Source organism: Dermochelys coriacea, chromosome 15 (assembly GCF_009764565.3).
Source record: "Dermochelys coriacea isolate rDerCor1 chromosome 15, rDerCor1.pri.v4, whole genome shotgun sequence".
NCBI lineage: Eukaryota > Metazoa > Chordata > Testudines > Dermochelyidae > Dermochelys > Dermochelys coriacea.
Window position 1 is genome coordinate 16,673,617 of NC_050082.1, and position 27,029 is coordinate 16,700,645.

A 27,029-nucleotide genomic window follows, 5' to 3' on the forward strand; every position below is an offset into this window, starting at 1 on the left:
TAGTAATATGATGTATGGAATTAGAGAGAGCTCAGACATCTGTTCTTGTGAAATTCTTAGTTATGATATGTTGGGCAAATATAGTGGAATAGTAACTCATTCCTGTATCTGTAGCAGTATCTAGTTGAATTACCACATCAAATTGTCAGTTACGAAACTACAGGTATGGAAATGGGAGTAACACAGATTTGCTAAGGAAGTATTTTTGAAAGTTCGATTGAGATAATTTAGTGGTTACTTCTATTATGCTTACACTTTCAATCCTAGTGAGAATTCACAAGATTCCATTTTTGTATGTTACCAGCTATTTACTCACTCCAACCCCAGCTTGCCTCCAGAATATTTAATCTTATTTTATATGAGAATATGTAATATATTGGGGGAGGGGAGGAGTCTCTAAAAATAATGCACCCAAAAGCTACATTAAGGGCAGAACATGCTTAAATTTGTGACTTGCGGAATACTTGCTTGCCAGATTTGCAGAAATTATGCTGTTGATATGAGCAGAATGGTAACATTTTTCTTGTTGGGATATAGTGATCAGCTGTTTGGGAGAATGGAGAGAATTAAGGTGTGGGGCTAGTGATAACCCTGTATCCAATTAAGAAACAGCTGAACCCTCTATATGGATTATGAAGGGGGGGTTGTGTGTATGTTTTTAAGATCTGCTTACTCCTAAATCTTATCGCTAATAATTTTTTAAAAAATGCCTTCAGTGTACTTGTTTAAACTTGACCTTTAAATTTGATGTCTGCATTAATGGGTGTGAATTCCTGTAGAAGAGGATCATATTGAGTAAATCTTACTCTCTAAACTCTATCCGTGCATACCTTAGATAAGGTAGGTACATATTAGAAAATTACTAATACTGAGCTTCATAAGAAACAACACAAGGTTGCATAAAAACAAGCTACTTGAATATATTAAATACTGGATGCTTAAACATTACAACACAACTCAGACCCCTCACAAAAAATTGTTGTCTTGTCATGCCATATTGATGAAAGCTGCTGTCTTATGTAAAGCAGACACTTTCCCAAATGTCATCTCCTGCAAAGACAACTTTTTCTACATAGTAAGGGTGATTTATCCTGTGTCCAACATAAATATTTTTTTTTCTGAGTTTGGGGTGTCACTGGGAAATTTTCAGAGCTCTATGCACAATGCTGATCAGATATGAGAGTTGCAGGTTGAAACAAGACTACAATGCAGGTTTGTTGTATTTTTAAAGCAAACAGTTTAAATACAAATACTATTTTCAAAGCAGCAATGTAGTGGTCATGTTGTTTTTCCCTGCCTGCAACTCTAATTTGTTTAAATTTGCTTAACTTAGAACTTTTCAGCAGCCACCTAGAAGATTGGGCACTGCATTTTACTAGTAGTGGCTATCTAAGTGGAAGTTTGGAGACTTCAGAGTACTTTAGAAGATTAAGGAATACTCCTCCTACACTGTTCACCACTTCCTCCTTTAACACCCCCTGATTTTATTAAGTTATTACTTAGTGAAAAAACCTAGAGAAACTGAGGAGGTTTATCTTAAAAATAGGGCTGTCAAGTGATTAAAAAATTAATCGTGATTAAAAATAATTGCAGTTAATTGCACTGTTAAATAAATGGTATTATATTGTTTAAATATTTTGGATGTTTTCTATATTTCCAAATATATTGATATCAATTACAACACAGAATACAAAGTGTACAGTGCTCATGTTATGTTTATTTTTGATTACAAGTATTTGCACTGTAAAAAGTATATTTCAATTCAGCTAATACAAGTACTGTAGTGCAATCTCTTTATCATGAAAGTTGAACTTACAACTGTAAAATTATGTACAAAAAACAGCATTCAAAAATAAAACTAAAATTTTAGAACCTGTAAGTCCACTCAGTCCTACTTCTTGTTCAGCCAGTCACGCAGACGAACAAGTTTGTTTACATTTGCAGGAGATGATGATGCCACTTCTTGTCTACAATGTCACCTGAAAGTGAAATCAGGCGTTCTCATGGCACTGTTGTAGCTGGAGTCACAAGATATTTATGTGCCAGATGCGCTAAAGATTCATATGTCCCTTCATGTTTCAACCACCATTTCAGGGGATGTGTCCATGCTGATGAGTTCTGCTTGATAACAATCCATGACACGTTCATTTTCATTATCTGAGTCAGAGGCCACCAGCAGAAGATTCGTTTTTGGTGGTTTGAGTTCTATAGTTTCCACATCAGTGTGTTGCTCTTTTAAGACTTCTGAAAGCATACTCCACACCTCATCCCGCTCATATTTTGGAAGGCACTTCATATTCTTAAATCTTGGGCCAAGTGCTGTAGCTATCTTTAGAAATCTCACATTGGTACTTTCTTCACATTTTGTGAAATCTACAGTGAAAGTGTTCTTAAAATGAACATGTGCTGGGTCATCATGCGAGACTGCTATAACATGAAAACAGAGCAGGGATCATGCAATCCTCTTCCAAGGAGTTCAGTCACAAATTTAATTAACGCATTTTTTTAAAAACAAGCAGCAGCATGGAAGCATGTCCTCTGGAATGGTGGCCAAAATGTGAAGGGGCATATGAATGTTTAGCATATCTGGCACGTAAATACCTTGCAATGCCAGCTACAAAAGTGTCATGCAAATGCTTGGTCTCACTTTCTGATGACATTGTAAATAAAAGGCCAGCATTATCTCCTGTAAATGTAAACAACTTTGTCTTAGTGATTGGCTGAAGGAGAAGTAGGACTGAGTGGACTTGTAGGCTCTGAAGTTTTATATTTTGTGTTTGAGTGCAGTTATGTAACAAATCTACATTTGTTAGTTGCACTTTCACAACAAAGACTGCACTACAGTACTTGTATGAGGTGAACTGAAAAATTCTTTGTTTACAAATAGTTGCACTGTGAAAATTATCAAAAAAAATATACACTTTGATTTCAATTACAACAGAATACAATATATAGGAAAATGTCCAAAATATTTAATACATTTTAAGTGGTATTCTATTTAACAGTGCTATTAATTGTGACTGGATTTTTTTAGTTAATCATGTGAGTTAACTGCAATTAATGGACAGCCCTAATTAAAACTCTTTGGGTACCTTTAGAGATGTAAAATCAAATTCTGCCCTAAGAGGGTGCAGAAAGAAAGTTGCTACCTGATACTCTGAGATTTCATAATTGTACATGAGAAATTAATTATTTATAACTACCAAAGTAGAATTAGAGGCTCTGGTTGGTAGTGCTGTATGCTGCCATGCAGCAGTCTTGGGTTTAACTCCTTGTTCTTGTCTCTTATTCCTCAGGCTCCCATGGGCTTTGAGTGCTGCATAGACAGACAGCAAACACGTTGCTTAAAAGCTTCCCTCTATCCGATTGAAATGTGACACTGAAAGGTGTGCAGTCCCGTTTGCATATGCAGCTTCATCTCAATCTTATCTGATCAAATTGATCTAGTTCTGAAAGGGGAGGATGGTAAATTTTGAAATAGTATAGTGATGGATAGTATAGGTCTTACCAAAGGGAACCTCCTGGTCACTACACTTCCTCCACTCATCTCACTTTAATTAAAAAAAAAAAAAGAGGGTTACAAATTTAGCCAAATGCTTCTCCTGGAGCTGCCTTATATTCAAGGAAGAGCTTCAATTCAGGTGTGCTGGGAGGGCAGGTGAATTGACTGAATTACTTTAAACTGCTGCACCTTATTTGTAATCAAGAGCAAGCTTTTTTTTTTTTTAAAGCCTCTGGGAATCTGCTCTTGAATTTACTGGGAAATCAGGTATGTATTTGGCCTCTTACAATGGGCAATATTAATATTCACCTGACCAAAATTGGGATGTTTAGTTTCTAACTACCAGTGTAGCTGTGCTAGCGCTAGCCTCTAATGTAGAGAAGGAAAGCTGCTATTTGTCAAGGTGCAGTGTACTCCTGGTTGAAGCAAGGTAAGCTCTAACAGTATAGATTGTGATCTATACGAATGGTATGCATTGGTGCAGCTATAACTTTAGCTGGGCACTGATGACTAGAATGGAGGCAAATATCCAGGGTAAACAAGACTTTAGACTTTTTTTAACTTATAAAATCCTAAATGGCCTTGCACCTAACAGATGACCTCTCTCCCCATGTGATACTGGCTCCACTGTGACCAGTGAGGGTACTTAAGCTTGAACCCCTTTAATATGAAGCAGAGGGAGCTGCTCACAGCAACGTTCTCTGCGTAGAACCCTGTGGCAAACTTTCTGCTCTGTCACCTTCAATCACATAGTATTTGTGCCCCCTTACTGCATTGGATGAAACCCCTTTAAACAACTGAAAAGCAAACAACGCAATTCTGGGGTTATAAAATCATTCATGCAAAAACTAATTAAACTTTCAGGACACTCAATTAGCAGAACCTAGCCGTTGTTTGAATACTAAAGACCATGATTCCTGGTTCAATAGTAAATCAAACTTGGTTCTGTGGTGCTGGTGTTCTTCATTAAGGGCCCTAATCCTGCAAGCTGTTTGGCATAGAAAGCCCCCTCTATGCAGAGCCCTGCTGAGTTCAATGGGACCCTTGCAGAGGCTTGGCCGTGACCAGTAGCCCACAGTACCGAGGCAATAGTATACGATATGAAAGTCTGGATTGTGTTGTGCAGCCTGATAACTGACTGACTTCAACTTTTGAATGTCATGAAAAAGTCCCTTAGAATTTAAACTAATAGGGTTCTCTAGAAATAGTTAAATCGACCCCTTTCCCCATTGGTTCAAAAAGCCTATCCATACCTATAGCAGGAATATAGGTGTCTACTGAATTCTCAAGGATGGGTTAAAAAAAATTCTATGGAACAATTATCCATTCGATAGGACGTAAGGGATGAGCGTGGTCGGAATTTGCGTATGTGGTGTTTTGAAGCTGTAGATCTCTACCTGTTTGTATCTTGTCCGCCGCACGTTTTGCGGCTTGTCTGTAGCCTCTATCGTGCAGATCATAAAGCCTGTGCATTGTGCTGCCTCTCTTTGCACTGCCGTTTTGAATGTGCCCGTTTGCCTGCTAAGTGTCCAGGGTCCTGTCTTAATTCTGCGTGGGGTGGGTGCGCGCGCGCTCCCTGTGCGCAGTTCTACCTTAAGGGGCTCGTTGACATCAGCTGAGTGGGCTGGCCTGTGTGGGTGGGATTTCCTGTGCTGGAGGTCAGCTGTTCTCAATCCCTCTTTCTCACTCCCTTTCTCTCTGTCTCGTCCCTTCTTTCCCTCTGCAGTGGAGGGTCCTCGCATCTTTCTCTCCCTCCCTCCCCTCCCTCCCCGGCGCCTCTTGGGTTGCAATACACAGTGATGTGTTAACTACAGGATGCCCAGCAGCACTGGAAAGAGGTTTAAACCTACTAAATACATCCCTGTCTCCACAGCAGCTGCCTTATTAGTGGGTTCGACTACTTTATTTTTTGTTTTCACGTAAGTAAAGCCGAGCTTTCCTCTCGGGAGGGTTTGGAACGGGGGACGCTGGGGCTGGGTTTGGACTTGGGCTTGCGCTGTCTGGGTTGCTGGGGGTGGGTTCGTGGCTTGACAGCTCCTCAAGGCCCTGACGCTGCTGCTCCGGCTCTCCCCACGCCTTTTGCCATCCCTTCCCTGGCTTCAGTTTGCAGAGGGTTGTTCTATTTCCCCAGCATAAAAATGTGTCTGTCTGTTAAGGGTTTATTTGCCATGAAATGGTGGCTCTCCCAGACTCTGGCAGCTGCTGTCTGTGCACACCAAAGGCGCCAATTAACTACCCTCCTCTTCCCCTCGTATGCAAATAGAGTCCATTTGTGTGTGTGTGTGTGAGAGAAATATATCTGCAGAGGTAAAATGCTTTTGTGCCATTAGCAATGAAATCTGGCCAAAGTCTGTGGATGTTGGGGCGGGGGAGGGGGGGAAGAGAGAGAGAGAGAGAAGTGGCCTTTTGTATTGAAAATCTCATGGGTTTTTGTTTTCTGGGTGGTTTGTTTGTTTGGCTTTCTTTAAGGGGAGGGGGATTCTTCTGAGACGCTGATGATCGTTGATGTATCTTTTTTTTTTTTTTTTTTAATTGTCCCTGAAGCTTCAGAATCTGATATACAAACTTAGGTTTGGTTTGTGGTGGTTCTGCCCCCTCCCGCCCCCCAGCAAATCTTTCTTTGGCTCATTTCTTCTCCCCTCCTCCATTAGATGCAAAATTATGCTCTGGCTCCGAAGACACTGGCTTGCCACTCTCCAGTAGTCATATTAATATGTGGGTCGTGTCCTTCTTTAGTTCTTTCCCTTCTCTTTATGTTAAATTGAGTTAGAGTGTTAACCCCCCCCCCCAATTTTTTTTTTTTTGCTTGCTTGCTTGAAATACAGGAGTTTGCTTGCAAAGGCATTATTTTTTTTTTTAAGCGGAGGTCGCAATAACTTACTCTGTGTGTGTGTGTGTGTGTGTGTGTGTGTGTGTTCCAGACTGTCTTCATGGGTTTGTTGTAGTTGATTGAAATGTGCTTCAATGAATATTCTCTCTTCTGGAAATGAAAAGCTTTTTACATGGATATTAACTAGAAGACTCATACTTCCTTGCTTTATTTTGAAACTTTGTTTTGTATGTATGTATCCTGTTTTGTCATGATTGAATTTTAAATTGAGCCCAGGAAATCTGTCAGCACTGCAAGATTGCCATTTAACAGTGGGAGTATATGCTTGTCTGCTATCGGGTTTGTATTGGCTGTGATATGACTTTCAATACTGTACTGTACCAGCAGTTTAGGGTGTTAGCCTTTTAGAGTAATCTTAATTTAGAATTTTAGAATAAGATACAAATGTTGGTTATATTGTATTTTTGAAGGAGCTTTTGACCATGGCACAAATGCCCTTGACCAAATCATTCTTTATTTTTATTAGTGCTTTCGGTTAGAAGAAATTGCCAGCTTTAATACTGTACTTCCTTGTGACTGTCACTCTAAGAATTGCTGCTAGCTTTACAGGCCTGCCATTCATCATTTGAGTATCTAATTATAGTTGGCTGTACACAGATGGATATGAGACAAAGGTTGGTTTATGTGGTAGGTTTGGTTCAGATATTTGACTGACATGGTGTGGCTTTTAAGAAGTCTTCATAGTTCTGTGACCTTGAACCTTACATACTAATAGTTTCTGTGATGTTCAGTTCTAATCATTGAAGGTTGGGGGGAAGAAAGCTTACTGTGACTTTTGCACGAAGTATGCTTGCAACTTAAATGATTTCTTGGTACTACCATAATGTTTCACTGTATCATAAGCAAGAGATGTATACAAAGGAATATGACTAGTCCTTTGGAAGTAGCAGTATTTATTGAGTTGAATAAGAGACTTTGAATGCAGTGCTGCAAATGGTCGACTAAAAACCTTCCTCAATCAAGCTTACTATATTGCATTTAGAAAAGGAGTACTTGTGGCACCTTAGAGACTAACAAATTTATTAGAGCATAAGCTTTCGTGAGCTACAGCTCACTTCATCGGATGCATTTGGTGGAAAAAACAGAGGAGAGATTTATATACACACACACAGAGAACATGAAACAATGGGTTTATCATACACACTGTAAGGAGAGTGATCGCTTAAGATAAGCCATCACCAACAGCAGGGGGGGGAAGGAGGAAAACCTTTCATGGTGACAAGCAGGTAGGCTAATTCCAGCAGTTAACAAGAATATCAGAGGAACAGTGGGGGGTGGGGTGGGAGGGAGAAATACCATGGGGAAATAGTTTTACTTTGTGTAATGACTCATCCATTCCCAGTCTCTATATCTATATCTTTCCACCAAATGCATCCGATGAAGTGAGCTGTAGCTCACGAAAGCTTATGCTCTAATAAATTGGTTAGTCTCTAAGGTGCCACAAGTACTCCTTTTCTTTTTGCGAATACAGACTAACACGGCTGCTACTCTGAAACCTATATTGCATTTAATACATGGTCTTGTAGCATCTGTCTGTGCTAAGAGGGAAGTATCCTTATTTTTTCCATTATGAGAGAATGAGTTGTTTTTAAAGTCACCTGTAATCTATTGTACACATCTAAGTCTGGTTATTTCTACTATTGAACAATTCCATTCAGATAAATGATTTTTAGGCCATCACTGTACTGCAGCTTGAACCAAGTCAGCAACAACTTAAAAAAAATACAAGCACATAATTGTTAGCAGGCTTCCAATGCACTTTGCTTTTTCTGAGAATAGTTCTAGTCTCAGAACACCCTTGCCTGCTGTTGTGAAGTCTTGATTTATAACAGGAGTAGCAAGTAGGTGTGAATGGACAAGGCCTTAGATTTGTCACTTGCCAGACCAACACTTGCACAAATAAGATCTGTTCAAGAATTGGTTTTCCATCTTCCACTAGCTTTTCAATAAATATTTTTCTTGTAATACAAACAAGTTGTTTGACTTGCATTGGATAAGTCAAGGTAGAGTCCATGGTTGGTTTCTCCAACAACTCTCTCTCTCTCTCCACCTTAGTAGCTTGTTTTACGGATTTTGGCAGCATTTCTGCAAGGCTGGGATTGTGAACCAGATCTTCTTCTCCATTGACTTCAGTGAAGCCCTGATTTACACCAGCTGAGGAACTGTCCTAAATGGTTAAGCCTTAAGCAGGATTGAATTGTATTTATGACAATCATAATATGAATGTTATCAGATGGAGGGTCCAGTTTTAAGATTTATCAACACTCACTCACTATTTCCTTATTTAAAACTTTCAATTCTTAAGGCAGATATTCCTGTGACATGAACTTCAGTGCCCTGGCAAGACTGACTAATTCATGGAGGTCATTCTTGTGTATTACACCAAGTTAGCATATGAATCTGTAGGACACTCTAATCAGGATCTTAATCTTCCTTATGTTGGGAATCTAATAATTAAGATGATCTGACTTTGGTTAAATATGAAAATACTTTACCTAGCTACCTATCACTTCCAAGCCACTTACTGAACTACTAAACAGAGAATACTTAAAACACTTGAGAGTAACTGTACTCTTATGAAAAGTGCTGAGAATGTGAATGGGACCACTCACGTGTGCAAGTGCTTGCAAGTTTAAGCCTTATGTCGTTAGTAAATGTTTTCCTCCCCATGAAGATCTCTTTACATTTTAAAAATTAAGGCCAGTCTAAGCTTTTTACTAATTGAATTTTTATTTTTAACCTTTTGGTCTGAAAACTTTGCTAAATCATAAATTGGTAACAATTAAAGATCATTTGGAGTACACCCTACATAGACATAGGCATTAGCGTTATTTCATGGTGCTGCTAATCGATGGTGCTCTTATGATTTTAATTCACACAAGTTCCATTATGGATTTTTTTCACTACTTTTTTTTCACCAAGATGTGGGAATTTTTTTGTGTCGTCTTTTGGGGAGTTAAATTGATTAATAATCAAGGGATTTGACTGAATATTGCACTTCTGTGCCCTTAATTCTTCAAAGTATATTGCTTCAGTAATAAATATGAGCATTCCAACAGGTGGTCTAATTCAGTCCCATAAGACTGGTACAATGTAATTAAATCTAACATTTTATTCAAAAATTATTAGCATTCAGAGTTGTGGGTTTATTTTTGTTTTGGTTTTTTTGTTTTTTTAAATGGATGGGAAAGATGTATTGAGTAATTGCAGCAGGGAAGAATGAAGGGAAAATTGTTTCTATGTTTAGAATTCAAAATATCTAGAGTGACTATTCACTTGTAGCAGAAATTCTGTTACCTCTTTCTTCAACATGCTTTTTTCAAATTGCTGTCACTTTTGGCAACAGCATAAAATATTTTTATCTTAACTTAACTTTCATGGAGGATGGTAGTTTATGCCTCTGACCACAGACTACCATGGTGTAAACATGGGGATGTTCATTCAAAGAACCAGACTTCTGCCATGAATTCTCACCCCTTTATGTATTTGCAATTGCATAATTGAAGTTAAACAATTAAGGGTTTTGTACTTTACTAAAAGTGTGTGTGCTGTAAATGCACAACTGCATACAGTGAAATGTGATTCTGTAGTGAACAGAATGGAAAGAGAAAGATTGGTTGCCACTTGTTGCAGTTTTTAGTACAGAATGATTTGAACTTGTGGATTTTTAGTCTGGTATCTGTGATCATCAGAATTGCAGGTAGCACAATATGCTAGGAATGCAGGGCCTTACACAAAAGTGTGGCAGTACATGTAAGTGCAGAGAAGTTTGGAAAAGCTTTGAGTTCTCGCACTGAATAGTAAATGTCAGAAATTTCTGGTGGTTCCACTTACTGAAATGGAATGCTGGTTCTAGGAACATTCTGTGACTCAGACACCTTTTTAAATCATGGCAGGAACATGAACCTTAATAGAAAGACATTGCAGAAATGGTCTCACAGAGATCACGGGAGGCAACAAAAAGTCCCTTCTGTAATAAAATTTGTATATTGTGGCTTAAACAAGGTTAATAAAACAGGAGAACTTTTCGTGAAGAGAAAATTCAAAAAGCAGAAACTCATTCAATAAATTTTAAAGATAAGACTTCAGCTTGGTTTTTATAGAGAGGAAGTAAATGGAATGTACTCATAGGTGCATGCAACAGACATTCTGGGGTTGCAATCTGTGACTCGGACTTTTTTTTTTTTTTTTTACAGGACCATCCCAGAGAAAATAGACTTAAAGACTAATAGGTGTGCAAGGAGAGCGAAATTGAAGATTAGTCACAGTAGGAGTGAAAAAATAGTGACCATCTGAGTCAGAGATGGAGGGAAAACACTGTTAAAATGTGGAGTTCACTACCTCTAAAAGCTGTGAAAGTGCTTAAACTAATTAGTGGCTTAATGTTCTCAGAGAAAAGTCCTCTTATGGAATTCACTTCTTCTCCACTGGTTTGATAGCCTGTCTGGTCAATAACCTCGTGATTGCTTTTTGCAGAAAACTTCAATTGTTTTCTAACAGTGTTCTGTGAAAAATTGAATTGGTTTTTCCTCCCACTGGCAAATGGGAAGAAGGGGAAAATACAGTTTTGAACAAGACTTCCACAAATTTTCACTTGATTGAAAAAATGGTTTAAGATGTTCTGAAATAAAAAATTTCACTCAGCTCTGACAATTTCTAGAGGATGGTGGACGGTGTAAATGCTGGCTTAGTGTGTAGTTGTGTCTCCCTCTAGTGGATTGGTCCCTGCCCAACAGCTTGCTAGGTGCAGCTAAAGGAGTTCTTGGGTATTGACCCTCCTTTAGCTCACTAGGTAGCAGCTTGTGGTTTTGGTGCTGAAAGTTCCAGATTTACTGCAGCATGGGTGGAAGTTCCTTATCCAAGCTTTGTGTGTCCTTTTTCTTCTTTGTTAGCAAAGGTGATAGCTGTTACATTTTATACATAGCTTAAGACATGAAAGGCACATATTACAAATCTAAAAATAAAAAATGGCTGTCCCCTGCTACCTCTGTATACCCAAGAGGACATCTGATGTCGGTTATATGATGCTTGATGAACTCCTTTCTCTCCTCACCCACACAATTTCTTTCAGGAAAAAATCCCAAGATCCTGGCACGCAGTGTACTAACAACCTCGGAACTGTTTTTTGCTTGTCTGCACTGGATTGTGAACTCCTTGAGACTTAAGAATGGCCTACTGGGTCAGACCAAAGGTCCATCTAACCCAGTATCCTGTCTTCCGACAGTGGCCAATGCCAGTTGCCCCAGAGGGAATGAACAGAACAGGTAATCATTAAGTGATCCATCCCCTCTCATTCATTCCCAGCTTCTGGCAAACAGAGGCTAGGGACACCAAGAGAATGTGTCCTCTAAATGTACATGTGGTGTCTCCCACCTGGTTAGCACTCCATGTATAGTCAAATACAAACACTTTTGCAATACAGTGATTAAAAAATGGAGGAATGCTGTTTTGATGGGAATAGACAGGTGGAATTAATAGTCCCACTTCTAAATAGGTTTCCCCCCCCCCCGCCCAGAGAACTGCTGTTGCTATGAGCAAGTTAGCTATTAGCTTTAACTTCAACATTGCAACCGCCTCCCCCAAACAGAGCTCATCAATCATTAGTCTTGAGCATGCTGTTTTCTGCACTTCTTAAGAAAGCATCAAGGATGCTGACTGGAATAAAGTTAGCTAAATGTTTAAGCTGCTTAGTTTACAGCTTTAAAGCTGAATTCTAGCATGCACATTCAGGCCATATCTACACTAGGAAAACAGGGTTAGCGGTGTTTAACACAATGAGCTAATGTGTTAGTCTGAGTGTAGACAAACTAGTTGTAACTTTAACATGCTAGCTGCGCAAGGGGGAGTTTAGAGTTTACCTTGATCAGTTAACACACATTAACTACAACTTGCCTTATTTACACTAAGATGCTAACATCTTAAAACACCTTTTCCTAATGAAGGTAAGGCCTCAGTGGCAAGTACCTCACTGAGCTGTATGGAGGTTTGGTTGTTAGACCTGATCTTTGACCCATGTCTTCACTACAAAAAGTGTTCTTACATTGAGACAGTTACCTTGTCTCCAGTAAGATTTTATATGAAGATGTCTCAATGCATCTAGTAGATGCAGATGCTGGATAGGGGGCATAGTTTTTACCTCAATAGAAGCTAATCGAGATTAACTCTATCTGTTCCTTGTTTCCAGTGAGATTTTTAAGTTGTGATTGCTATCCAGATGAAAAACACACACCTTTTTTTGCAATGAAGACAGTGTCCGATGTCCTCCCAAGTAAATTTTTTGGCACTTCTGTCACTTCAGAATCTGTAAATAGACAGCTATATAATGAGTTTCCTATCCTCTGTCCTCCATTGTTTACTTTAAATCAAGAAGCTTGGTAACAGGGATGTCCTCTCATTCCTTTCTTGTCTGAATATTGTTAATTTCCAGAAGCTATCTCCTGCCACACCCTGTTTAGTTTTATTTGTGTAATGGCATTGTCTTATTCAGAATATCATAAATCTTGCTAGAGAATTTTACTCTTTGGAAAGACTTTCCAATATTTCCTCCAGGTTTTTTAATTTACAATATTGACTTAAAATTCTGATTCTGAACCCAAATATTTTTTTTCTGAAAAAAACACACCCCTGCCCAATGAAGCTATGCCAGACTAATCCCCAGTATAGATGCAGCTATGTCCATAGAATGCTGCCATCAACATGGCTCCCGTCGTTCAGGGCGGTGGTTTTCCTACACTGATGGAAAACCCCCTTGTGTTTGTGTAGGCTGCATCTACGCTATGGGTTTATGCCCACATAGCTTCAGCGATGTAACTATGCTGGTTATAGTCTGAGTGATGCAGATGTACCCTTAGGAGGATGCTATCAGTTGCTACGCAGCTAAGATTGCTTTGCTAGGTTAATGTTAAAGGGACACTATACGTCTTTTGAAAATCGGTTCAGTTTGATGATGTTTTAGCCAGTGCAGTTGCAAGTAATACAAAATTACTAAAATGGAAGAATTTAGAGGAGGGAAACCTATTTTCCTTTTCAGTCGACTTTGGTTTATAATCAGCTGTTTCCTTGATCATTTGCGCCTCTTAGCTCAGTCTATGCTGGTCTCCAGGCCCTGTGCTGTTTACTAATAACAGCTGAAGGTGAAGAGGGAGCAGGTACACAGTGGAGAAAAAGGGTGGCTCAAGCATGTTGAGTGCTGCTCTTGCACTTCCTGAACCACGCTCTTAAACATCATGGGGGAGCAGAAGGAACCCATTATATGGTTTTTAATTGTTTTCTTTTAAATTTGGATACTGTTTAAAGGCTGTTTTTATCAAACACTATTTTTAAAATAAGTTTCAAAAGTCAAGCTGACATAAAGTATCCCTTTAACCTGGCTTGTTGGGGGTACCTCCTGCCTCACCTTCTGAATTCTTCCTGCTTATTTTGAAACACAAATATCAGAAAAACCTGCCTTCGTTAACTGAGGATTTTAAAAGGGAAAGTGTGAAATTTCTTAGCTCTTCTGAAAAAAGTACCCTGAATGCTCACTGCTTGTTTGGATGCCATCTTGTCCAGCACACCCAGGAGTGAAGCAGGGACCTCCAAACTAGAGCCCTGTAACCCAAACTAAACCTGATAAGGTTAGACTTCTAGCCTGAGACAATACTGAGGAAAGTCATGTGCATCTGCAAATATATTGTAAGAGCTTTCCATCTTTTATATTCTGAAAGCCTCTTTAGTGGCAGGTTTGTGTTTGGTTTTTCTTTTTCTTTTTCTTTTGCTGAGTATGAGTGATTTCCAGTTAGGAAGATAAATGGAATGACTCTGGAAAAGGTAAGGTCTTGGAAATAATCAAGGTGAAAATTTTAAAGCTTGCCATTGTCTTTGAAATTTATTTGTATCAACCCAAAGAAATGCCCTTTTAAAAAGGCAAAATAGTGACCGTTTCATTGTGGATTTATAGGTTCTATAAGATGACACTAGCCAGCACTTCTCATGGTGAGACACAAATCCAGGCTATCTCAGTGGTAAAGTCCATTTACCTAGAGTGTGAAAGGTGATTTTTATAATGGAACATAACATGGTTTTATTATAGCCAGTTCCCATGGATTCTATGACTCTTCCTCATGTGGAGTCCAACGGATCTAGCATGCTTGTTTTCCTCTTTTAGGAGCAGAAGTCCATTCATGTGCAATAATGAGCAATGTCTATGATCAGAGTTTATATACTCTTGTGGACTAAGAGGGAAAGGGACAAAACATTTGGGCCTCTAAAGGTAAAAGTTTTAATCACAGTTGAAGTCAGTATGCAGCACACCATGTTTAAATTCCTCATTGACAGTAATAAATAGCTAACACTTAACACTCTACTTCTCAGCTGTAAACAAAGGTTTCAGAGTAGCAGCTGTGTTAATCTCTAAGGTGCCACAAGTACTCCTTTTCTTTTTATGTAAACAATATTATCCCCATTTTACAGGTAGAGAGATTGAGGCACAAAGGTGATTTGTCCAGTGTGTCACAGTAGAGGCTTGTCTACACAGGGAAAAAATTCACAATAGTTAATATGGAATAGCTATTAACCTAAACTGCAAAAATGCACTCTTAGTATGGAATAAGAGTATCTACACAGAAACTGATGTGGAATAGCTATTATGCTTTAAATATACATCCTAGCTTTTTCACACCAACTTGCCTATGAATTTTCCATGAAGAGATGGGAACGCTCAGGAACACCGATCCAAATTCACTTTTAAACTATATAAACCTCACCAAACCCCTGTTTGGATGCTTCTATTCAGAATTAAAATGACATTTTGGAAACGTATTAAGCTAAATTGAATTAAGGCTACTTTAATTCTGAATAGCTGTCCACATTACATATACACCTTTAGTTAATTCATTAATTTTCCTCAGTATCCAGGTGTACACAAACCCTTTAAGAGGCTGAGCAGGTCTTCCTAATTACATAGATTAGGTTTTCCATCATTTGTAGAACCTAGTTTCTTAACAAGACTATTTCCTGTGTGCCCTCTTATTTAAGTGTAATTTTTCCTCTTCTCTACCATTAAGAGATGCATGTGGACTGAGAAGAGACTATATATGTTAATCTCCTTTCAGTAGCTATTTTTAATGCAGTCCTCAGTGGTATTGGAATGCTAATCTAGTTTGAAAAGTCAAAATTGCTAATCTTATGAAAGTTATCCCTGCATGTTGGCTGCAGCTGTGGCTCACCAACAAGTGCGATTTATGCTAGTAGCAAGTTCCTTTAATTTTCCTAATGAACAGAGCTTAGGAATCTTGAGGCATACAGAAATAGAGAGAATAAAACAAAGTGCTGTCTGAATTAGATTAGCATAAGCCTCTAGTATCTGTACTTGGTTACGCCAAAGCAATTTTTTGTCTTAGGGTCTTGTATGGAATATTAGTTGAACTATGGTCCATGTTTGAAAACTATGCTGGGCATGCTTCCTTTGAACATTTTCATAGAGATTGTTTCTATTTATACACAGCCTGGGAACAAGCTCTGTTGGTCTCTGGATAATGTAAACTATAAGGGTTGCTCATTCAAAACAAAATAATTCTTAAAAGTGGTAACTAATTCAGAATTGCAAGGTCCACCTGCTCCACCTCTTTCCCCAACTGTCTTAAGGTTTGTCTACATGGGACAGTTGCTAGTTTTACAGTTATGTCCTCGTGAACATTATTATGAGTGGCTTTTCAGTGTAGCTTATACCCTTTCCCAAGTGACCTAATGAAAAGTGTGCACGTAATGCTGTACCTGTTTTGTGTATCTGTTTGAATTCATGCATTAGATAATGCTGAACACGTTTTCTCATGTTAAAGAGGCCTTAAAAGTGGAATGGTAGCATTACATCGCTGCAAGAATTTTGGAGCTGAACTTGAGGGATGAAGTAGTAGTGATGCAGCAAAACTTTGGTGTCACTGCTCTGGTGTCTGTTTTTTATATTTTTTTTTTCCCCCCTATCAAGTAATGCCAGAGGAAATTGATCTAAGGTTAGACATTTGGAGTTATTACAGTCTCAATGGGTATCTTAAATTACACTAAGAAAAAACCCATTAGGTGAATTTAGTAGCCAGAGAAAAAGTATAATTACTCCACCTGTGCCAAAAAACTTTACAATCCATATGATGATAAAGCATTTAATAGTTTTCTCTGACACCATACAGATAACCTACTTCCAATTAAAAGGAAACCAACTTAGCAGTGGGAAAGACACTTTTGCAAACGTCTGACTTAGTGGTGGTGATCAACTCAGATGACTAAACAACACCATCATACATGTTACATAAATCTTCAGTTTGCAATATATATGTCCAGATGGAATATTTCATTAGCCCCAGATTGCTCTCCTACTACTGCAAATAAAATATGGCTAGACTAACCTAACAATTATTGTTTACAGGGGGGACAAACTATTTATTTATAGCTGGATCTTAACGTATACATCTTGTGTCGATATCACTGGGAATGCTACCCTTTATCTCATCATGTGTACTGGCTGCAGATATCAAATAAAACCTTTATTAACTCAATTTAGAAATTATCTTGGTTACTTTCAATCATAGCTAAATAGTAAATACTGACTTTTTAGATTCTGAATATGAAATCATTTAACTATTCATTAACTATTTACGCTTATGTTCTGAGGCTTCCCAATGGCCTGGATCGTACTGCAGATGGGGGAGAGTCTTTCAGGTGTTCTAAGGCTAAATCCTTGTACATGAGTGTGAGAACTGCTTTATATAGAAGCTTATTACTCATTATTTTGCCATGCCTGTTAGTGTCTACACTAACATGTCACTTCGGCTGATGTAAGTTGCCTACTACACTGACTTGACTTAACTTAACCTCCGTGAAAGATGTAGCGCTTAAGTCGATGTAGTTAGTTCAAAGCAGTGTCTGTGTATACACTGCATTGCTTACATCACTTGTTGCTGGCCAGGCCTGTGGTGAGGGATAGAGGGGAGGGGGGTGTGAAGGAGAGCCCTGGCAGCGGGGCTCCATCTGTCAGTGTCCCACAATACCAGTTAAATCAGTGTAAGTCCTCTTGGTGAGGATGTTCACCACTGACAGAAGGTACATAGTGTGGACACTAAAAATTGAATTAATCACTGTGGTGGCTGTGTGTCATCTTAAGTCGACTTAATGTTGCAGTGTAGACATGCCCTTAGTTTAATAGTGTTTGTGTTTAAAAAAAACAAAAACAAAAAACAAAACTTCCCAGTCCCTCAAGTAAAAATAACCTTGCTTTGTTTTAGTACTTAACATTTCAATGCCAAGTATTAATTCCCTTATCGTGGACTTCACTAGACAAGCTCCTTCCATACGTGCCAGAATAATCTGAATTGCAATTCACAAGATGGTACGCACTTGATTATTTTCAAAGTAGAAGCATTTTCCTCCATTTGGAATTGTTTTGAATTAACTCATACTACATAGAAAGGAGCAGTTAACTAGCATGCATTTTGCTACAGAATTATCAGACTTGACAATTTTAGGGAAAAGTTACTGATGCCTTGTAAAATAACAATACCTTTGAGCAGCTTCAGTCTGTCTCGGTCACACATTTGTTTAAATTCAGGATTGTTTCAAATAAGTTATTGAGGCAGTTTGCCGTTCGTGCAAATGAAGAGAAGAGAAAAACAAAACACAACCTGTCTCCTGGTTAAAATCTGTAGATAATCTATACAAGAAATCTCAGCATGTACTTGACAATGCACTTGGTGTGAAATCTGCCCTTGCTCAGGGAGTTGGCACTTTAAGACATTGGATTTAAATGGTTTCACAAGCCTGTTTTGGTCCTCTGTACAGGGGTAAATGTCACACTTAAACAGAGGACATAATCAGAGGTAAAGCTAGAATGTGACAAACAGTAAAGCCACTGTGAATTAAGAGGCTACATACCATGAAACGGTCCCTGGCCATATGAATAACGAGAACAAAACTAGAGTCCGATTATTTGTGTTTTGGTTGTTTAAGGCTTTGATTCACTTTGGGAAGGAGCGTTTAATGTAGTATTAGCAATCAAACTCTAGAACATCCAGTTCCAACATTTTTCTACAGAGCAGGGGTGTAAGTTTAGTATGCTGAGCTTTCTGCTGCTACAGGCCTCTAGATATTGTACATGTCAAATCTCTCCTGCTGCAATGAGGCGCTGCTGGTTGTAGATGAGAGTAAACTACTACCTATTTATTTTTTACTGTTATCTCATGCTGATAAACCCTTGCAAAATAACCTGAGATGAGTGCTTTTGGATTAGACTGGTGTAAGATTAAGGGTCGGGGTCTCTCTTTTCTCACCGCCCCCAGCCCCACCCAAATCACTCAGGCAGCCTGGGAAAAAACCCCCAGCAAGGATGCTGCTGTTCTGCAATTGAGAGCAGAACAGTGCTTCCTGCACACTCATTAGTGAGCAGAGCCACCTTTTGCAAAGATTACTGTTGCCAGCTTCTTAACATTTTATTGCAAGTCTAAGACTTGATGTTTTTTTCTTAAAGCCCCTGCTCCTGGATATAGCAGAGATTCTCACATAAATGACTTTCACTGAAGAGTTGCACACCCTCATGGTTGGAGACACAAGTTCAGAAGTGTGACCTGAGTGTACCCTAAAGAGTTAAAACCCAGAAGACAAAAATAAGCTTTAGATTCTTAAGAATCTTATGTTTTGGTGGGTTATTTAAAAAAAAAAACAAAACCACACCTGGGGTTGGTAATACTGATGATCAGGCCTTCCTTCCATGGGAACAGGAGAAGAATCTGCCATCTCAGGGTCTTTCTGGCCCTATGTGGTTCACTCTCTCTTTACATATTCAGCCTGCAGGGAACCAGTGATCTTATTTGTGTGTGAAGAGTGGGATTTGAACCTATGGCTCCATACGGACACCAGCCCACTCAGTAGAGGGGAATACAAAGCCTTGAATCTGGTGCCTGAGACCACTTGGATATTGTAGATCTTGTAGGGGGTTCCTTATGCAACCTCTTCTGCACCACCCAGGAAGTGAACAATTTGAAGCCACGCTACCAGTAGGAATGGCACTCAATTTACATATGCAAGTTCAATTGGCTAATGTTGTACTACAACTTCATATATGGCCTCTGAGGAGCTAATAATAAGACGAAACAGAATATTATATTTTGGTAAAATGTTGAGGCAACTCAGTACCACTGCTGATGGCAAACAGGATGACCACTGAGACCCACCACTACTGATCGTTAGTTACCTGGGAGTGTTGATGCTAGTGCACACATATTTTTAAGAGAAAAACAACATGCAAAATGAGATCTCACTCACAAGCAAAATTAAATGAAGTGAGGTTTTAGATAAAATGAAAATAATCCCATACAACTTTCTTAAATTGAACTTGCTGAAAAAAAGGAGAGGTTTTCCAAAACCAGGCCTGCCTCTGACAGCCAGCAGATAGGGTTGATGGGAAAGCAGTAAGAAGCCAAACTTGTCCATTTTAAGCATCACATTGTTCAAAACAAAGCTCCCTTTAAAAAAAAAAATTTAAATGTTGCTTATAAATTTTCCCTATGCTCAATGTACTTCACCTTTTCTGATATAGATATTGCATAGATTTTGACAAGGACACGAAAGAGGAAATGTAAATGACAATTTAATTTAAACCCCCAGGAGACTAAGTTTTTTACTGGCTTTACAGAAGAACATGTATATTTAAACAATCAAATTTGTGTTAGAGTCTGTATTAAAAAAATCATCATTTATTCAAGAAAATATTTTGCTATTTTAGTCCTTGTGGATTTTTTTTTATAATGTGATCCTTTAGAGAACACAAAATACAAAATGTTTGAGAGAGTTATTGAGCAGTTATTCCAAAATTTTCATCCCGCCACCCATGCTTGTCAAGGATGCCTTATTGCTCTAAGCACTCTTGATAATCCAATATAGCCAGTTTTACAAAATCTATTATTTCTCATCCTGTCTCCATGATATGTAGTTTGCTCTATAATTTTCATGTCCCTCACCCAGGGTAAAATATTTTGCAATGATATGACTTTGTACAATAAAATGTTGAAAGGTATGGTAAATAGTTTTACCCAGCTGCCTTATGTCAACCTAACTCTAGTGTAGACCAGGCCTAAATGCTGCCCTCCAGTTACTGACAAACAGAGGTACCAGCAACTGTACTTCAAGGGCCAGATTTTTTTAGAAGCATTCAGTACCCAGCCACACCCATTTAGGCACCTAAATAAGTGACCATTGGAGCCACTGGGTCAGAGTTCTGTTGAGAATCTGGCCCCTGCTGTAGGTGCTGAGCACGCTTGGGGTATGTCTACACAGCAGTCAAGATGCCTGCAGCTGACCCAGCTGACTCTGGATCAGGGCTCTTTCATTGCTGTGTAGATTTCTGGGTGCGGGCTGGAGCCCAGGCTTTAGGACCCTGTCAGGTGGGAGGGTCCCAGAGCTTGGGTTGCAGCCGGAGCCTGGAAGTCTACACAGCAGTGAAACAACCCCGCAGCCTGAGGCCCGCAAGCTTGAATTGGGTGGCACAGGCTAGCTGTGGGTTTTTAGTTGCTGTGTAGACAGACCCTTAGGAATCTAGCCCTGGGGGAGAAAAAAGTTTTCTCACTTAATGTGCTGATGCTCAATGCTTCTGCACATAAGTATGGAGGAAGTTTTGGTTTCTTTTAAATACAGTGTTCCTCACGTTTTGCTAGGATGTGTCCCAGCTAGGGCATGGTGTTTGACAGGTGAATGTCAGTGACCACTGTCTATCGCTTCTTCCAAGTGGGTTCATTTAGTTACTGCCAGTGGGTACAAATGCCATTTTAAACAAGTGGGGAAATCTGTGTGCCGCGTTCCTAACACGCGAGCTAAAGAAGAGTAAAGATAGACTGCACTGAACCCCTTCTCCTTGTTTGTTTTTTTTATTTCATGTCTAAGCCTCTGTCCTGCCGCGAGCTTCACCCAAGCAGATTCCTATACCTGCATGGAGCCTCACTGATTTAAATGGGAGTCTGTGAGCGCAGGGATCTGCCTGTGCAAAGCTCGATGCAGGACTGAGGTGTTAATCAGGACAGCTACCTAAACAGGAAGATAAGACATCCCGTGGGATGTCTCAATTAAGGGGACTCGGTGTGTGTGTAATGGTCATCTTTTAAAATGGTAAAGCAGTTGGTTATGACAAATCTTTTTCAAAGAGCCACGTTTCAGTGTGCTGATATATGGTTCTTATGCATTCAGATAGGATGATTAGTGTGGATACAGATGTCTTTCAGGGGAGGCTTTTACTTTCCTCTGAAAGTGTTGGGTCATCTAACTAGTCTAGATCAGTAATGAATGAGTCATTATTACCTCTTTTCATTTGGCTGTGAAATGAATTGTGGTTGCAGTCCAGTTCCCAGTGGGCAGGTGTTTAAACCAGTATCATCCTTGGCACTAATAAGCAGTTTCAGTAATAATGCTTAGCACTTATACACCATAACAGCAAATGTAATTATAGGGAATAATTCTGAGTCAGCAGAATGACAGTCTAGATGAGGCATTTTTTTATTTATTTATTTTTTTTTTAGAGGAGGACAGTCTTTTGTTTAAAGCACTGACCCTCACAGGATTTGGGTTTGATTCCTGTATGACCTCAGGCAAGTCATTTAATCCAACTTTGGAGTTAGAGTTAAAATAAAAAATAACTCACCTAAATTTTTATTCCTGCTGTGACTGCCTTCTACTTTAGTAGTCTATTGATGCACAAATGTGTGCCACTGCCAGGCTTTTTGTACAGCTGATGCATAGAGTCCTGGCCAAGATGCTGCTATGAGAGACTTTCTTCCAAAGGTTCTGTCTGCCCTCTGGCCTTTACCCATTCCTTGTGTGCCAGAAGTCAAACAAGAGGGCTGTTAGTACATCTTTCTGGTATGATGCAACTGGGATTTTTTATTTTAATGTGTAAATCTACGTGGACATATGAATGGGGAGATGTCTGTATCAAAATTTCACCAGCTACCTTTAAATGTTTTATGCTATAACACTAGTCATTAAACATTCATTTATATCATTCTAGAGTGGCTAATCTTCCATGCCAAATTATGTTTCTTGCATTGTATTACAGGGCTAGTGGGACAGATTTAATTGTAAGATCTCTGGTTCAAGAACTGTGAAATTATGATCCTTTTCCCAGTCTGTATTTGATTTACAATTCATTTTTGATAAAGGGAGAAACAGTTCTCTTAGCTAGATTTTATATCACTACATACTGGGATCCCCAGTAGAGGCTGGGTTGTGTTTGGAGGGTGGGAGGAGAGGTAATGAGATCAGGTGTTATCAGTAACTTAGCATAGGCTATGTATATCCAAGTAGTGAGAATAATGTACACCCCAGTTCCTATAGAAATTTTACATTTTTCTGCAGGATTCAGGGATGTGAAGTCCTAACCTTTATTTAGCCTATCATCAGATTTCACGAGTCTGTACTGTAAGAATTAGTTCTAGTGTTAATTTCATGAAAAGGACTGGTATTCTGGCCTATCCTACTGTGCGTGAAGGTGTTATGCTTCACAAGGTGGAAGCATGCTGCCATCTCTGCTTTTGTCCCTTTCCCCAAATCTGCCCATCAAAAAAAGGTAAAAGTAATTAAAATACATGGACACAAACATCACGTTATCTTTCACTTACTTTCATTCTTCCCATGCATTCTCCACCATACCCCGTATATTGTTAGGTCTCAGCCCTGATCCTGCAACTGGAATCGGGTGGATCGATATCTGTACCTGCCTAGAACCAACTGCAGGTTCAGAATGTCGGACTGTAAACTGTTGTGGGCAGGGACCTGTCTTTACTTGCTACGTCCATACATATAGTGTGAATAATATAAGAAAGAATCCTTGTGTATTTGCAGGTCTAGGGATATTTATTTATTCACCAAATATTAATGGTAAGTTACAAAATAGCATTTCAGCAAAAGATATAGAAACAAGTACTTTGGAGCAGCCTTAGTGGTAAAGCTGGAGCCTCTTTTTGGCTCTTTATCGAAGACCTTGCAGTTCCCATTTCAAATCAGGTGAAACAATCAATTAAATATTGTGCAAGGACAGTAATTAGCTATAAACCACTGGGCTGAGTAAGTTAATCCTCTGAAAAGAGCTAAATCTCAAACAGAAATGAGGTTTCAGAGTAGCAGCCGTGTTAGTCTGTATTCGCAAAAAGAAAAGGAGTACTTGTGGCACCTTAGACTAACAAATTTATTAGAGCATAAGCTTTCGTGAGCTACAGCTCACTTCATCGGGTGCATTTGGTGGAAATGAGGTACTTATTCAAGGGATCCAGGTGTATGTAACTGCTGGTGAAAAGTCTAATTCCATGTATTGCACCAGCACTTTTTACCATGGGTCGAACGAGCTAGCTTTCTTTTCCCATTGTAACAATAGCTGCTGCAGTCAGTGGCTACTGACCTCTACCACCAGAGAAAGAGAGAAAACCTTTTGTAACTCTGACCCACAAGATAAGTCTCGGACCAGCATTCCTGTGTCTTGCAGCATTGTAGGCCACACCATCTTGGGCTGAGATGTTGTTGACTTAAATAAGAGAAGCAGGATTGAGTCTGGTCAATACTTGAGTGGGAGACCGCTGAGAAAATTGCTATGCCTTCTATAAGATGTTGAACCCTAGAGGATAAACTGCAAGAGAAAATGATGCATTGTTAGAAGCACTGACAAAATGACTTAAAAGGACTCCTTCCTCATTACTGTGATTCTGTAGTACAACCTGGCCTTGTGTGGACCAACCTATAAATAGGCTACCATGCTCCTAGTCTGGCTCACAAGTATGGGCAAATGTGTTCCCTTTCTCTTTCCTGACTCACCAATACTGGCAAAATCTTCTTAAATTGTATGTAAAGTTTCAGAAAAATATCCTGGTACAGTAAAGAACTTCCTTATGCCTTGTCTTCACACAAGAATTGCAACAATTTAACTACTTCAATTTAGAAACTAATGCAGTTAAATCAGTGAAAATCTCTTATGTGAACACTTAAATTGCTTTGAGTCCCTTATGTCAGTTTAGCCTGAGGCCTGGTCTATGCTACAAATTCAGGTCAATGTAAGTTCAGTGGTGTCCACTGAGTTTTATGCATGTGTCTGCAGCTGACATAAGCATCCTGTTACAGTGATACAGTAACACCCCTCTCCGAATGAAGCAGAGCCAGGGTTGACCTACTTAGGTTGACACAGTGTGAGTGCAGACCCTGCATGACCTGTGTGGACTCTAGCAATCCTCCAGCAGCTGTCCCATAATGCCCCTGTCCTGTGACAGTGATTTCTCTGGTCACAATTTTGAACTCCATTGTCCATGGGTCATAGAAACTGGAAGCCACCTTCCCCTTTAAAATCCCTGCGTGTTTTTGAAGTGCCTTTTCCTCACGTGTGTTGCGTGCATCTGACTGCCAAAGTGACCATGCTGCTCCACACACAGAGAGCTACTAGATGCACTCCTGCCTGGAGCGGGCGAGAAGTATTGGATCTCCTTGGGCTGTGGAGAGAAGAGAATATGCAAGCAGGCTATGGACCAGCCGCAGAAACATTGACACCTACAAGTAGGTTGCACGACAAAGGGGCACGGCAGGGATCAGCAGCAGTGCCATGTGAAAGTGAGAGTTATGCCGGGGATACCAGGAAGGGAGAGAAGGGGACAAGAAATCTGGTGCTGCTCTGCAGAACTGCTTCTTTTACAATGAACTGCATTCCACACTTGGTGGTGACCGCACCAGCACCCTGCCAGTGACTGTGGATACCTCAGAGGGGCCTAAGATGAAGATCCTTGCTATGACCTGGGGTGATGGGGGGGATATGGCTGGGGATTCAAACCAGGCAGTGAGTCAGGACCTGTTTGAAACTCCATAGGTGTCCATCCAGGCCCACCAGACAAGCGCAGGGGAGCCTGCAGGTGAAGAGGATGGGAGCTCAGGGAAGTGTGTACATGCATTATTACTTGCAATAGGTTTTCCTTTCCCTCAAACCTAATCCGCCCCCTCTTTCCCCCCCACTCCCCTCCTGCCTGTTTCATTAAAAAATGGCACAAAGCTAAGACAAAAGTATTGACTTTTCAGCTTTACTTCTAGAAGATTAGAAAATAAAAGTTCAGGGAATACATTCAGAGAAGGGTTGTATGGCAATCTGGTTACACAGTCCGCATCCTATCGGTGCCCTGTGCTTGGGTAAAGGTAGAATAAACAGAGGTAGAGTTGATGTCTGCTTTTCATTTCTTGGAGTCAGTGGGAGGGGCCATGCAGAGCAGTCTGTTTATCTGAACAGGGATGTCCATTTTTTTTTTAAATTCGAGTTATCTCAGTGGAACTTTCATGGAGATACTCTGCAATCCTCTCAGCTATTTCTAGAGGTGGCAGCCTTGTTTCTTCCACTGTGATCAGACACTTCCCCATTCTGCTCTGCAGCGAGTTCAGCTGTTACCGTTGCAGTAAACAGGCTAGCAGCACCCGGGCTGGGGCTGCTTTGGGATGCCAGTAGCAGCTGAGTTTTCTGTGCCTTTGTTTCTTACCAGCTCAAGCTAAATTGGTATAAGGAGCTCTTAAATCAATTTAAGAGAGTCGGTACAAGGGCATAGCACTGATTTAATCGACAGGTTCTAAACTTGTGTAGTTAAATTAGTACAATTTTTGTGTGCGTACAAGGCCTTAAAGAAAAGGAGTACTTTTGTAAGTACTCTAAGGTGCCACAAGTACTCCTTTTCTTTTTGCGGCTACAGACTAACACAGCTGCTACTCTGAAACAAGGCCTTAGTGTTTCGTGGCTTATATGTGTGTGTAATTTCATTGTTTTGTCGTCCTATCGTTCATCGATTTGCTTTTTCTACATCTTACTTAATTTTCCTCTTCTATTTACAAATCATGCAGATTCAGCAGGACAGACTATATACAACTTCTTCAAACATATTTTGCAAATAGTTAAGCTATTGTCTCATGTCAAAGTTCCCTAATGTAAACCTATTATGGACCTAACCCCATTGAAGGCAACCCTTTCATGATGAACTATAAAACAGGAATGATTTTTCTGGATGTAAAATGTGTAGAGATCGGATGTCTATGAAGCTACTAATTTTGGAAATCCTTTTCTGAACACATTAATCAGCACCATGCTTACAGAAGTGATGCACTGTGTCCTACATGCTTGTGGTGAATAAAATTTTGATCGTGACTGTGAGGTTGTCAAGGCTGGTGCTATTCCAACTGCTTAAGAAAAGGTGAGGAACGGATGTACTGTAGAAACAGTCTCCTTAGGAAATGAGAAAAGACATTCTGAGATAACAATTAGCAAATACAAAAAAAAAAAAAAAAAAAAGAACCAAAAATATGCCTAAGCTACGGAAGAGACTGTATAGTGGGGGATATCCTGATTTTTTTGAGCCCAGTGTCTTTTCTAGGCTTCTGTTTTTCTATTTTTATAAAACCTTTACCTTCCCCTAACTTAGGTGTGCCTGTGCACTCTGAAGGCTGTTAGAAGAAGGCTATGTCAAGAGTGACACATGCACAAAATAATTTGCCCTAGCAGTTGTTGCTCCATGGCATAGTAGCTTTGAAGGGATACATCTTTAGAAAGCAGGAGCTGGCACGAGTCAATAGGTCTGCAGTGAATTTTTAAACTGTCTATGAATGCTCTGCATACAGTTTTAG

At 39.6% G+C, this 27,029-nt stretch overlaps 1 protein-coding gene across 3 annotated transcripts in view; it reads left to right on the plus strand.

The window, feature by feature from the left end:
- The first annotated feature begins 5,149 nt into the window (after positions 1 to 5,149).
- The window catches only part of ZDHHC8 (zinc finger DHHC-type palmitoyltransferase 8), a 195,575-nt gene continuing 173,695 nt past the window's right edge, over positions 5,150 to 27,029 (plus strand). For 2 of the 3 annotated variants that reach the window (XR_006275845.1, XR_005289038.2), the window contains exon 1: positions 5,154 to 5,421. Coding sequence is in view for 1 of the 3 variants with exons in the window: in XM_038373389.2 (XP_038229317.1) it covers positions 5,318 to 5,421 (104 nt within the window). In the remaining 2 variants the exon portion in view is untranslated. Of the gene's footprint in view, positions 5,422 to 27,029 lie in introns of all 3 variants that reach the window. The other variant, XM_038373389.2, reaches the window with a different exon arrangement.